Source organism: Mastomys coucha, unplaced genomic scaffold (genome assembly GCF_008632895.1).
Source record: "Mastomys coucha isolate ucsf_1 unplaced genomic scaffold, UCSF_Mcou_1 pScaffold9, whole genome shotgun sequence".
NCBI lineage: Eukaryota > Metazoa > Chordata > Mammalia > Rodentia > Muridae > Mastomys > Mastomys coucha.
This window is the reverse complement of record NW_022196915.1, coordinates 10,214,334-10,228,838: the sequence shown is the minus strand read 5'-3', so window position 1 is coordinate 10,228,838 and position 14,505 is coordinate 10,214,334. Positions and strand designations below refer to the sequence as shown.

The window sequence follows — 14,505 nt, the reverse complement described above, 5'->3', positions numbered from 1 at the left end:
CAGCGAGCTAAGTCTCTGGTTTCGGTTTTGAGTTCTTCCAAGAACACAGCAGGGCCACCACAGATAGAGACCAGGCAAGCCCACTTGTTCCACGGTAAACTCATGTAACCTAACTTCAGAAAAACTTGTGCCAACAGAACTTATGTAAAAACTTAAATCTTGCCTTAAATTTTTTTTCCCTGAAAGAGATGGTGCTATCCAGTCACCTATGTTGGGAATTTTGTAAAGAGGGTTGAACATATATGGACATAGATGTGAGTGTCTCACTGGTGACTACTTCTGCCACGAGAACCGAGAAAGTGGCAGCTAGTTCTTTCTGAACCATTTGATAAACCACTGGCAATAATTCCCACTGAAATCCTCATGCAAGGTTGTAGAGGCTAATAAAGATTTGGAATTCTGGACAGAGGCATCAAGCAAAGAATCTAGTTGGAACTGATCTTACCTGGTAGCTGAGTGTGCAGAGTAAGCACACACCCTATGGTGTGTGTTTCAGGGGAAGAAGGGACAGTAGAACTTTCCCCAAAGGGCATTTGTTAGCACTTTAGGAAAGCTCTAACTGCCCACATCAAAGAATTAAAGTATTTTGAAGTTTAAATGCCTATGTCTGTTAGGGAAGAAAGGCACTGTGCTTGGTGTATGCATGCATGTGTGTATTCATGTATGTGTGTGTGTGTGTGTGTGTGTGCCTATGTGCTGGCCGTGTATAGATGTGCCTATACTTGAGAATAAGTATATTCTGAAAACTTCTCCATCTATCCTTATCAAAACAACAAAGAACTGGAGTCTAATATCATCTCCACGAACAGACCAAAATTACTATTTTCTTGGTGCTCAGTATTATAAATCTTGCTGTTTTAAATATATATATATTATAAGTAGGTCTTCTACTCTCCAGAAGCCATCCTTTCCAATTAAAGTTAAATGTTGTTCTCTCCTACTCTGGCCCCTTTTTTTCCAGGACACAGTGTCTGTCCCACTTCTGTTGTGATTATGGGAGTTATCCTGAGGTTCCTGGGTTTCTGGGGAGCTGAAGGGGAGCTGGTGCTTGCAGTGGGAGCTGGGTTTAGAAGGCTTGGTGGACTTAGCCAGTTCAGAAGCTGTTCTTTCTTTGTTCTGCCATTTTCCTGGTGGCAGTCCTTTGCTCTAAGCCCCATCTTTGTATGTAGTTTGTAAGCATACTGGAAGGTGCAAACTTCATGACAGGTTTCTATGCTTAATTCACACCAGCAAGTAATCTTTCCAGTCAAGAGGACTGATTTAATGGCAGAGACAATTTATTTCTCTCTGGGTAGTTAGAGACAGCTGGACTCTAATTCTTAAGAGCCTTTGTTCAGGAACATCTGGGTTGAAAATACTATAGTTAACAGATGATGCTGGTAATAAAAGAAAGGGGGCTTTGTATAATGGCATTGTCAAATTTGGTAGACCTCTACTTAATAATTATCAGGAAAGCAATCTAACTTGTTATTACAACAGTTTTATTGCAGATTTCTGGTTTAAGTCCTTTTGTGTGACAAGTGGCATTTTTCCCCTCTTAAAGGAAAAAGGAGGGGGGTGTCATTTTTATTCCCCTGTAGTTTTTGCAGCCAGTGATAACTTCCCACCCTAGACATATTGGGAGATTTCTTCTTGGAAACTAAGAATTAAACTCTTGCTAACTTATGGCTGGCTTTATCTTATTTAGTATACTCTAAAGGCTTTCTGGCCTTTTTTTCCCCATTCTTTCCCCAGCCCTGATTGGGTTTCTTGATTCTATATGAGTTCTATATACATGGAAATGCCACAAGCTGCATAAGCAAAAGAAATGGAGATACCTGTTTGAGCAATATTTAAAATATAGATGCATTCAGAGGGAGACATCAATAAAGGCAGAGAGGGAAGGAAGTCTGAATAGTAGGAAGGGGTGGGCACTGTGGGATACTGGAGAAAGTGTACCCCTTGAGGTATCCCTTTCAGCTCCATGAAGGATGATTCCAGAAAGACTATATTTGGTTTGCCAAGGAAAGTTGAAAGACTAGTTTTATTTTTATATGAAATCACATGTTGATATCTATTGCCAGTATTTGAAGGAATACTGTGTTGGTCAAATAGTATGAAGCCCAATTGCATGTTGGGCTTCACTTGGCCTCCCCTGCTCATCTGAGGCACATCAGCATCACACACCACATGGAGACTGAGCTTCCACTTCCACTTTTAAATGCAAAAGCCATTTGACCTTGAGCCTGTAGATTTTCCCTTCTTAGACTTCAATTCGTCTTCTATATAAGAAGGCTCTGAGGGGCTGGAAAGATGGCTGGTTTTCTGGAGGACCTCAGTTTGATTCCCAGCACCCATATAACAGCTTGTAACCACCTGTAACTCAGTGCACAAGATTGGATTGACTTATGAATGAATAAAATCTATTTTTGATCTTTGTTAAACTTCTGTAAGGCAACTAAATGCACACTTAGTAGCAAGCATTTCCCTTCCCACCAGTAGGGTTAAATCCATACAAACAATTAAGATCTTTGATCCCATGAACTACCAGAGTCCAAGATAAGAATGGCAGTTGTCCACAAGATACAAGCAAATTAAATTTGCATAATCCCTGCTGAGATCGGCTTTCTTATTGAAATTGTTTTTGGGGGGATACTGTTTAGATTCAATAGTATGTGCTTTATCCAGTAATTTTCTTCAACAAACAATGAATAAGGAATATGATTTTTTATAAACAGTTTAAACTCCAGAAAGAACAGCTATACAAGGAGTTAATAGAGTGCTATGGAATGTAAACTAAGAGGACCATTTCCCTGCTGTAGTTGGTGATACTTGCATTGGTGTTTCAGAACTGATTTGCACAACCACCTCAAAATCCAGGTCATTAGACCACTGGCAGAATTCAGAAAGCCTTAAAATCACAGGGAGAGCCCAGACACAGTGTATGGAAGCATTCTTGTAAAGCCTGAGTGTCAAAGTCAATATTAAGGAGTTAGGATCTCCCATCAAAGAGAAATAATTGATCTTATTTTCTAAAGAGAATATGAAGCACTCACCCTTCACCTGCACCCTTCTTGAAAGCCACACATCTCTATACCTAGCAGATCTTATTAAGTCATTTCTTTTTTTTTAAAGATTTATTTATTTATTTATTTATATTTATTTATTTGTTATAAGTACACTGTAGCTGTCTTCAGACGCACCAGAAGAGGGTATCAGATCTTACTACAGATGGTTGTGAGCCATCATGTGGTTGCTGGGATTTGAACTCAGGACCTCTGGAAGAGCAATCAGCATTCTTAACTGCTGAGTCACCTCTCCAGCCCAAGTCATTCCTTCATTGTAAGACTAACTGCAGGGGATGAGGTTGTTTAGTTGGTAAAGCGTGCAGCGTCTGTGTGAAAGCCAGGTTTGGTCTATATGCATTTGCAATCTTAACACTGGGGCAGCTGAGACAGGAAGATCCCTGAGTCTCACCAACCAGACAGTCGGGCAGAATTGGGAGTCTCCATCTCCAACTGAGAAACCTTGTCTCAGAAAACAATATATGAGGAGCAGTCCTCAAGTATGCCTCTGGCCTCCACAATGTGTACATGCATCCCTCACACACATATGCCTACACACAAGTCAATTCAACTCCATGTCTCTCTTTCACTTAGCCTATGCAGCATATATCTTGAAGAGGCAGACAGAGTCCTCATGACCTTTTTACCCATCTTGCTTTCTGACCCGCTCATGATTTGTCTTGCCTTGCTCTTTCAATACCAGATTTATAAGCTCTGTGTCTAGTTCTCAAATATTCAGGCCATTTTCCTGCCTCAGGACTTTTGTTCTTGCCATTTCTGCCTGACATCTTCCCCAGAGATCCCTTTCCCCAAACCTTCTCATTCTCATCTCCTCATCTCTGGTGCTATTTGCATCTTCAGGGTGGTCCTCTTGAACCCCCATAAACTGGCACACCCATTTCCCTGTTAGTCTTTATTCTCACAAGTTCAAACAATTTCTACATTTGTCATGATCTAGAAATTTATTATTGATTCACATACATATTGGCTTATAATTGTTCTTTCCCAGTGAAAAACGCACTTCACTGGAGAAGAAGATGTATCTCCCTCTTGGGGTCAGTCAGAGACCTAATGAGCTGCATGGGTGTTATGGGTCTTAGCTTCAGCACCAGTCAAACAGAGCTATCAATGAAGGGTAGAATCCCACACTTAGGAAGATGTGGAGAAGTCAGTAGAGCAATCAAGGAGGGCCTTACCCTTTGACCTAATAGCTCTTTCCCTTTACTCTTCTGAGACTAAATAACCAGGGCTCACTTGTCATTATCACTCGAGTAATGTTTTGTTATTTAAAATCTCCTAAAATACCATAATGCTTATTATAGAAATATGTGGTATATAATTTATAATATATATGGTTCATTTTTAGTTCATGTGAGCCCTTATCTCTTTAAATAGTCAATGCACATCTTAATCTAAATTATTCTATATGAATTCAGGTTTTTATTCTGTTCTTTGTGGCCTTAACATCTTAAAGTATTTTTCAAAATTCATTTTTAAAAAATGTTCTACTCTACATGAATAGCACTACCTCGAATTTTTTTTTCTGCACAAGCATGCTATGACATCCCTTTTTATTTTGAGACAGTATCAGTAGAATTCATCTCCTTATGGAGTTCCTCTGTTAGTGACTCCATTCACTGTGCACTGTGGAGAAACTCCAAACATCTTGAAGATGTTTCTGTGGCCAAGTAGAGAATGTTCAGATACACAACACTATGAGAAGCAGCCACAGCTAGTATAAACTTAGCTAAGAGCTAAATTATTTACATATAGAAAAGAAACTAGAGATATTTTGGAAATACTCTGAAGGGAGCAGTAGTTAGAATACTAATTGGTGCTGGAGAATAGATAAGATATGACCTGGGAACATGGTTGGCAAGAAAAGAGGAAATATTGGGGTGCAGAGGGGGTACAAGAGTGAAGCCAGAGAGGCAGGAACAAGCCTGCAGGAAGTAGTCTGGTCTGCAGCCCAGAACTGTGGGCAGATGAGGTGAGACAGCTTGGATGGAGCCAGGAGTGACAAAGCTGTAGTCATGTGCTGGGCACTTAGATGGAGGCTAAGTATTATTACCATCATTCCAAGCACACAGGGGTCTGCTCTGAACAACAATATAGACCATTTGTACAAAAGACCGAAATGGAATCCAAATAACAGGTTGCACTGCTCCAAGTCTCTCCCTCCCCCTGTAGTTAACATTTTACTACCCAACTGAGTAACTAATGAATCTGGCGGGTGTAAATCCCCAGGCACAAATCTCTGCTTGGGGCCTGTGTCTAGACATCCAGACCAGAGGCCAATTTGCACTTTGAACATCCAGTACCTTATCACTTGTGGAGAATCCAGTTTAATGGGGGATATGGGGAGGTGTCATTTTACTGGCCTTGACATTGGCACCTGGTGATAGACAGAGGATCCCCTGGATAATGACCTTGTTAGGGGACTGGAAGGTCATAGGTAAGTTTGTTATGTGGCTCTGCTATCTATCGAGAAGCACTGACTGGGAGGCCTTTCCTTCTCTTTGCAGGCTGTGTTTTGTGAAGCTTAAGCTCCTGATGATAGCCATTGAGTACAAGTCTGCCAACAGAGAGAGCCGGTAAGTTGATATTCATGTTAGAGGTGTGCATCCTGAGAAGTTTTGCTAATGTCCTCTTTCTTGTATATGATTTATTTGCTTGGAACCCAACGCAGCACCTCCCTGACCCTGCAAGACATCTCAAGACATGGAAGTTTCTATCTCAGACCAGCCTGTCATCCTATGTCCCACTGGACGTCCAGGGACAATTACCCTGGAGGAGAGGAGAGAGACATTCTCAGTAGCTCCACCCACTATGCTATGCCTTCTATACAAGAAAGCAGAGCAGACTCCCTCTTGAAGCCCCTTTTACTGCCATAAGCAAAAAGCAGGTGGCCTCTGGCCTTCTTTACAACATCCTGCAGTAGAGCTGTGATGGGAGGTGCCAGCTTCCTCAATAGCCAAATTGCAAGCATCCTATTGTGTACCATATGTGTTTCTCCCACCGCAGCCGATATCCAGGTGGCAGAATATCAGCTTCATGTAAATTAGCCAAGAGAGAACAGCTCTGAGGCAGGAGCTCTCGTTATTTATTTATTTTTCCGTTAATGATGTGCAAATCAGACCGATGAGGGACGGGGTCTGGTTGAAACAGATAACACCCTAGTCGATACATGACCTTACTGCTGGTTGATGGTAGCATTGTATGAACAAGGAATCTGGTCGAGGGGTTCCTACATGCAGTATTGATAACAGGTAATCTTTGATCCTTGACTCTTAGTGGCAGTTTTTTGGAAGAAAGAGAGCTGGTTGAAAGATAGCCTGGCTTTTGTTCTCTGAAATGATGTATCCAGGTGCTGTCTGTGCTCTAGTGAGGCCTTTGCTCCTACATGTTAACAAGGGCAGAGGGCAGCCTACCCCAACACACACCTTCATAACTGAACACAATGCAGGGCAATACTTGCTAGGTCCTGCTAGCATCATTTAAGGAGTTTTCATGATCTTGATGAATGACCATACCCCCCCCACACACACACACAAGCCCATTTCTAAGTGTGTATCTGTAACAAAACCAAAATAAAACAAATACTAGATCACAAGCAAGTGGATACTATGTTGTGTCTTCCCTTAACTGTAAGATCAGATTGTTCATAGCCAATCTGATCAAATGCTACATTCCTCTGAAAAATCCAAATCAACCAGACAATGGAAGATAAGATGGTAGATTTGGTGACCATGTATAGAACATGGTGGTAACAATTTAAAAAATACATGTATGGAAGGATGTGTTTTTCTTTTCCATGTTGGCAAAGAAAATAATATTACAGTACTATTTGAGTGCAAGAGAGGCCCAGCCATTTGTCTTTCAACAGTTAAAGTGGAATTTTCTGGGGTCACTCTTTGTTCTTCACCTGGACCCACATATGTGGAGGCCAAACTGTAGGTCCTTGGTATTTTTGGTTTTCTGTTCTTTTGAGCGGGTGAGTATCACAAATGGTAATCTTTGTGGAGCCAAGTCAGTAAACTTTTGTGGATATGAGCATTTTCTCAATAGCATTTTTATCCATCCCTTTCAAAGCATAAGTAAATAAAAAGAAAGAGAAGCGCCACCATGTAGGTGGTGCTGATGCCAACAAGTGTTTTCTGAGCCTTCTGGAATAATCTTCGGCAAGAGAGGACTGTACCAAGCTACAAGCATCAGCCTGTCAGCTCATACATACCTCCCTCAGGTCACAGGAAAAGAGAGGGCATTGCTAGGATCCAGGTGCTGTTCTAAGAAAACAGACTCCAGGTTCCACGAAGACACAATCTGCCCTCTGATAGGTCCTCTCATTGGGTGGTAAACCTGGGCTATTTTCAACAAAGCCATGTATAGCAAAATAGGCTGTGGGTTTTGCTTTTCTCACAGTGCCTCAGAGAAGACAAAAAAAAAAAGGAACTTGTTTGGCTTTGTATTGGCTTTCTGTGTGTAGTTGCCAGCATTAATCCTCAATGTGGCTTGGTCTCAGTGTGGAAGCACAGGAGTGCTTGTGGAAAAAGGTGTGCTGGAGGGGATGTGGATCATACCCTGCCCCGCTGAACCCAACCAGGACTTATCCAACAAAACATTTTAAGTCCCAAACCACACTTTTCTCTATCCTTGTGAGAAACCTAATTCTGTTCCTCTCCAATTTTGTAATGGACCAGGTATGACAATGTAGAGAGGCCGCATCTCTTCCCCACCCTCCTACCTCTGACCTGTGTTAAAGGATGTTCTCTGTTGTTGGTTCCACCCATGAGACTGTTTTCATGCTTTGCTGATAAACCTTGTTTTCACACACATCCTTCAAATGCTTTGAAACAAAGGTTTTATTCCTTCCTTCTTCCTGGTGTCAGTCAATTTACTATCAAATTGTTTGATTTGAAATTCTTTTCTTGTCATTTTTGCAGAAGCCGAAAGCGGTATGCATTCTTCGTTAACTTTCCTTCCAACCTCTACCCTCTGTCTTCACTCCTAACCACAGGACTAACCATTTGCCAAGAACTCAAGAAGAGAGAGATTATATATGTGCATATATATATATAATCTCCTTCCCTTGTCTAGTATATATATAGTATATCTATACATATACATGTATATTATATATATAATATATATAATATATATATATCACCCGTCTCCAACTAGAATACATCAAAGTAGCCTGCTGTTGTCATTGTTTGATTTGTTGATTATTTTGGTTGATGCACTAACTTCTTTGCAGGAAAATAAAAACAAACAAACAAACAAACAAGTAAATTAATGGAAAGGCAGAGTCCTATCTTCAATCATAGTACCAATGATGGAAACAAATCATATTAAAGTTGAAAAGGAGGACATTTCTGTCCAGCCTTCTATGTCTGTTGTTATCTGTATTGTCCTGATGTTGTCCTGGCGTCCATCAAATACAGGCACCATTTTGTCTTCATCGCACATCCACATTCCCAGTGTCCTTCCATCCCTCTGTTGAGTTTTCACTTTGTAGATCAGAGTTTTTGTCCTTTATCCACAAAACAGAGACCAAGCCCTTGCACCTCTCCCTCTCCTCGTATTTGTTTGGGTTAATTTTGTTTTGACTATCTAACATCTTGAGCAGTGCCAATAATGAACTGCCTAGCTATTATGTTTATGTTCTATAATAAGCATGTTTATTGGGACAAACTCATGGGTTTCTTTTTCTCCTTGTGTGTTTGGGCATCTTTCTTAATAGGAAGTATCTAAGCTTTCACCGTGTGACTTCATCCTGTTTTGCCGCTGTTTTGTGTTGCATGGAGCATGACTAAATTATCATCAATGGCATTTTTTAAAGTATTTGGTTTCAGGGGTAATTGGTGTTGTTAACATTTTTTTCAGCATAGTTTTTCAATAATGCAATCTCTAAGACAGTGCTGTTGAAAGTGCAATGCCAACCTGTTCATGTTCTTCTCTGTGACTGTAGTCACTGTCATGTGTTTGTGTTTATACTTGTATTTTTGTGTGTGTGTGTGTGTGTGTGTGTGTGTGCCTGTACGTTTGTGTTGTCTGGCACTCTTTCCAATGTCAGATCTTCTGTGATTTTATTTTTTAGTAGATGTGAATAGAGGTGGCTTCCTGTCAGTTTGGTATTATTGACATGATCCAACTGCGAGAAGTTATTGCAACACTATGCATCTTCAAAGGTCCACAGTGGTTGCACCTCTGCTGTTGGCTTTTGGCCTTGGGTCCTTTTACTTTGTGGTGAAGGCATGTTGTGATGTAGGCATGACTTGTCTTAAAGTGTACTAGAAAGTATGGCTTGCTCCCAGAACCACATATCCAGTGTTATCCTTCCTAGATCAGCTCTCTCTATTCTTTCTTATGTACCTAGTCTTTTCTGTAATATAAAACAATATGTTGAAATTTAAGATGATTGACATAGACTCAGGCTAAACCAGATCTTGCCAATATTGTTGTAGACCACAGTGATGACCATTTGAGTTTGGCCAACTGGGAGCAACCTTGATTATGGTGTCTCTGTATGTAAATGACTAGACCTATGCATATTGAAGCATGGAATACACAAACTGTGTCTTCTACACATATTCTAATGGAAACGCATGTGTCTAGTTGTGTGGGACTCCAACAGCACTTATTGTAAAGCCCAGAAGAAATGGAAAATTCAAGAGAGGTGATAAGGTTTGAGATTTGTTTTTTTTTTTTTTCCTAAGATATGTTATAATACAGCATAAGCTGCATTGCAGTTGAACTTTCTGAGAAGGGACACAAATTGGTCCAAATGAAGTTCCTACTGACAGTAATTGTACATGCCCATGAGTGATCAGATAGATCTCTTCCCAGTGGTGTGATTAATCTGGACATAGCATGACCTGAACTCCTCAATGGCTTGGATTTGCTTACTCTGTTTAATGAAGTCCCGTTAGCTTGCTAGACACAACTAGGATTACAGTGTTTTCAAGTATAAACTATACCCTCATGGAAGTTGTGATATTTTCTTAATTGCTTGGGGAATGGTACATGATGCCTTGAGGGGGTGAGGGGTTGGGACATAAGCATACTTACACACACACACACACACACACACACACACACACACTCACACAACCCTATTTATCCATGGTGGATTAGTCTCCTTTAAGGTATCTCTTTTAATTGAATTACCAATCATTGGCCATCTTCTCAAATGGTAAGGTTTAAGAAGATTTAAGAAAGGGCAATTAAATACTCTACAGCTGTTGCACCTTAAATATTAGAGAGAGGAAAAAGAAGATTTCTCCCTAACCTAGTCCTGATTTTCCAACCTGTCCCAAGTTCAAACATGAGATGGCCAATGAAATAGATTGCAAGGTAGTATCTCCCTTAGGACCATGTTACAGATATCTGCTGTTGAGTAGAGTCTATTCCATGTGGATGTGTTCTGCAATCAGAAACATGGGTTTCAGTTTTAAGTGAGTTGTGCTTTCAGTGTGGAAACCAATTGCTCCAGCTTGCCTAAGAGATTCACTGTTTACATATTTGCATATTTGCATATTTATACTTCATGCCTATGGGAACTGGTTAGCTTGGTGGCCAATCCACAAGAACTTGTGGTCACTCCTTTGATCAGCCTTACTGATGAGAACTGTAGTTTAGGTTTTTGAAAGGACAAAGTTGCTGCTTTCATTTACTTGAGAGGAAAAGAGAAACTTTGAGAACTGTGGCCAAGGACTATGATATAGGCTTTTCATTCGTTCTATAGCTCCGGAAAGTACCAATAGTATGTATAACTCTAAGCTCTACTATGAGAAGCTCAAAAGTAAATAGAGGGATCCTGTTTCTTAGTCTTCTTATCAACAGGGGTTCTTTATACCTTACAGAAAGTGTCTGTTTTGCTCTTAAGGGGGATATTTAGACAAAAACTCAGCCTTGCTGCAGAACTAGAAAAAGCAATGAGCAAAAGCACTTGGAGAAGGGTCCATACGAGCAAGCCCTGTGTGGCCAGCTGTTGCTAGGCATTTTCAATTCAATTCAGTAAGGTCATGGTAAAAAGAGGATAATTTATACCTTCCTCAAAATGAGGAAATGTCTTCTCCTGCCGAGATGTCCTTGTTGGAGTTTTGCTAATGGATATATGGAAAAGGAAGCCTCTTGAGAGGACCCTGCTCTTAGAGATTGCCTTGAATCTCCACACTACACATCTTGAGTTTTATCTCTGATAAGCTCATGAGTTAGACCAAATTGGAGCCAGAGAACTGATTGAAAATGATGTTTGGGGAGAAGGACTTTTGGCAGCCCCTAAGAACAAAAAAAACCAACTTGACATTGAATAGTCTCTTTAAAAGATCAGAGGTATTTGGGAAGATATTAACATATTCCCAGTAGGTCAAGAGCAAACTTCTAAATCCTTTCATTGTGAGAAGAAAAAGTTACGCTGGCCTAGAATTCTTATCTATTTATGTTTCCAAGGAGGGGGTGGAGCTAGCATTTTATTTAAATACTTTAGATTTTGAATGTAGATAATAGTTATGACATCTGAAATGCTAAAATCAGGAATGTATTTCTCCAAAGAATCTTTGAAGCTCACAACCTACACAGGAAACATCTTTTGCTCTGCATCCCAGGGATCAGAGGCCTATTCCTCACCATCCTTAGAACTAAATCTAGCCTATCTGGCATGAAGTCCCTTATGATCATGGACTTCTTCTATTTATCTCAAGGGCTGGCCTCATTCTTTTGAATGTTTCAGCTCCCCAAGCCTGTCTCAGCCTAATACTTCATATGGATATATCTTAAATCCTCTCAGCCTGTCCACAAGGAACACGAGGGAATTCTGGGGACAGTGAGCCATCTATCTCTTGCACATCATTATAAAACCCAAGAAATGGGAGTGACTCAATGTGCAACCCAAACTGAATCTACAGTAGCCACTTTCCAGATATTGTACAGAGACCACATGTTCACAAGAGTTCAATTAACATAGAAGATAAAATGGCGAGCAGGCTGGTGAAACTGTGACAGCTTGTTTACTCTCGCTTTTTCAACCACCGGCTGATATTTAGAGAAACCAAAGATTAGGGCATAATGTGTCCTTAATACATGAGCGTATGCTTTTATTCTCTTAGGAACGTTGTTAGCCAGGGATTATATACTGCATTTCCTAGATTAGGAGAGTGATGCATAGCTGCCTCCAACTGACCAGAGCCAGGACGCAATGGTTTCTGGATGGTGTACTCACCTAAGTATTTCACTAACATTGCTAGAGAGCCTGAGACTTGAACGCCAGGTGACCTCCTCCAGCATCAAGCAAGCCCTCTCCAGAGCACTTACTCAATTAAAAGGCATTTGAAGACCGAAGTACATTCCCTTGATGTGCATTCTCTAGACTTCAGATCCCAGCATGGCACTGACCTACATATTCTAGACTGCCAGTCCCTGGATGTCACACTATAGACCAATTCTTGTTCAGTGTACATAAAGAATGGAGGAAATAAAAAGAAATCTCTCTTGATGGGAACCTTGAGATCACTACATCTCACAATGGCACTATGGGCTGCATTGATGGTGTACAGATAATGGGACACAAGCATGAGGGAAGGACACAGAGGTCTTTGGGCATACAGTCACCAATACAATGCCTGTCACATTTTATCAGATTCTGTTGTTCAAATCATGAACCCTACCCACCTACCCACCCCAAACTGGGGAAGTCTTCTCCCATTTTTATGTGAATTCTTAGTAAACTGGAGACTTCCCCAACTTTTAAGAATATACTTTCAAGGCTCCAGAAGTATGTGGGATTTTTTTTTTAATAGGTGAACTCATGCGTTATTTTGTCATATATAGTTTTTTCAAAACCCTATAACTTCATCTCACAGGGCAATTTTTTTTTAAATAAGAAACACAGTGTTCCAGCCCATCAAACCAGGAGACCTCTGATGAAATACAATATACTTAGTCACTTTTGAAAGAATAAAATGATAACAATAGCCATAAAGAGAAAGTGTTGAGCTGTTTAACATTACCATACTTAGATCTTTGACCAAATGCTATTGTTAACATTACCACCCCTTTTGTAGGGAAAAGCACTGTGCTCTAGGTTCAGGGACTGGCCCAAAGTTACCATCTGGGTGCTAGAATATGGAACTCACTTCTGATTGCAGAGGCAGTCACATAGGAACTGCCTTTCAGAAAACTGGGATGAAAATGTACATCTAAAATGCCTTATTTAATTGTCTTGAAAAGGAAACCAATATAGTCAGTATAGTCACACTTTGAGGAACACAAATACAAATTTTTATATGTATTTATCTTTCAAAAATTTGTATGATTTCAAACCTCTTCCCCTCATGATTGTGCTAAATCAGAGGGCTTGTGATGTAAAAGTGGGGGTTGGCAGAGGGCAAATTCATTATAAGGCCTTTTTGCAAAACCTCTGCCTATGGCAGTGTGTCATTAGTGCAGACTGCTGGGCCATTAGAGTGGGCTTATGGTTTCTGATTCAGAAGGAATCTCATTGCTGCTGGCGATTCTGGGGTAGAGCAGTGAACTCTTCCCACTCTGCTATTATCTAGCATTAATAACAGCAATAGCACAAGCCCTATTTCCTGCTATCAGGTCTTGTTACAGCTAACAGTGGATGTTCCTGCAAACACAAACGGTGATTTCGGCAGTAATGATCTGATCACAGTTCTCCCAACAGAACAGTAGTTTTCCTGGGTCCTCCTTGTTTTGCTGCAGAGGAGGACTCCTTAGGCAACAGTGTTTTTTGTTTTTTGTTTTTTTCTAGAATGGTCTGACCACTAGACAAAGATCACCTGTTAATTATTACCATTCATTTTGCTTTAGGTAGCTAGGGAATATTTTAGCTTGAGCCCAAATATCTCCTACCTTAATCACCAGCTTTTCAGATCAAAGAATATCACCATTGTCTTTTGCTTCAAGTTGCTAAATTCAACATATGTTAAACTCAAAGCCTGCATAAGACAGTCTAGTATCCTGCTTTTGATTTACAAAAACTTGTCTGCTTCTCTCATTTGCTAGATTAGGATGCATTTACCTTTACTGCTATCCCAAACATAACTTGGTCAGCTAATTTATTTTTGGCACTAGGAGGGCAGTGTATATTTCAATTCATACCCCTCCCTGCAAGACAAGGTAGTTGTTTCGTTTCTTTTTTTAAAGAGATATTTTTTATTTGTCTTTAAAACACTGTGCGACCCAATGAAGGAATGCCACCTTTATATCTTATTCACATAACCCATGCAGTTTTATCAAAGGCAGACTGGAGTCATTGAGGCTATCCAACAGATGATAGCTTTCCTTATAACTGTATATAGATCAGGTTCTTCATGCCATCTACTCCTATGTCCTTATCAGGGTTCCAAAAGATGTATAGTTTCCTTCTACATTAAATATAATATAGGTTCTTGTACCATTCCCCATGGAAATATGTGGTATGTATGTATATATATAT

The 14,505-nt window shown here is 40.2% G+C and overlaps 1 protein-coding gene across 33 annotated transcripts in view; it reads left to right on the top strand.

Annotated features, from left to right (window-relative positions):
* Positions 1-14,505, top strand: part of Kcnma1 (potassium calcium-activated channel subfamily M alpha 1) — a 744,152-nt gene that overhangs the window by 579,705 nt on the left and 149,942 nt on the right. For 18 of the 33 annotated variants that reach the window (XM_031361066.1, XM_031361082.1, XM_031361059.1 and 15 more), the window contains exons 16-17: positions 5,570-5,638; positions 7,988-7,999. In XM_031361066.1, coding sequence (XP_031216926.1) covers positions 5,570-5,638; positions 7,988-7,999 — 81 coding nt within the window. The remainder of the gene's footprint in view (positions 1-5,569; positions 5,639-7,987; positions 8,000-14,505) is intronic. The other 15 variants (XM_031361079.1, XM_031361081.1, XM_031361061.1 and 12 more) reach the window with 1 other exon arrangement.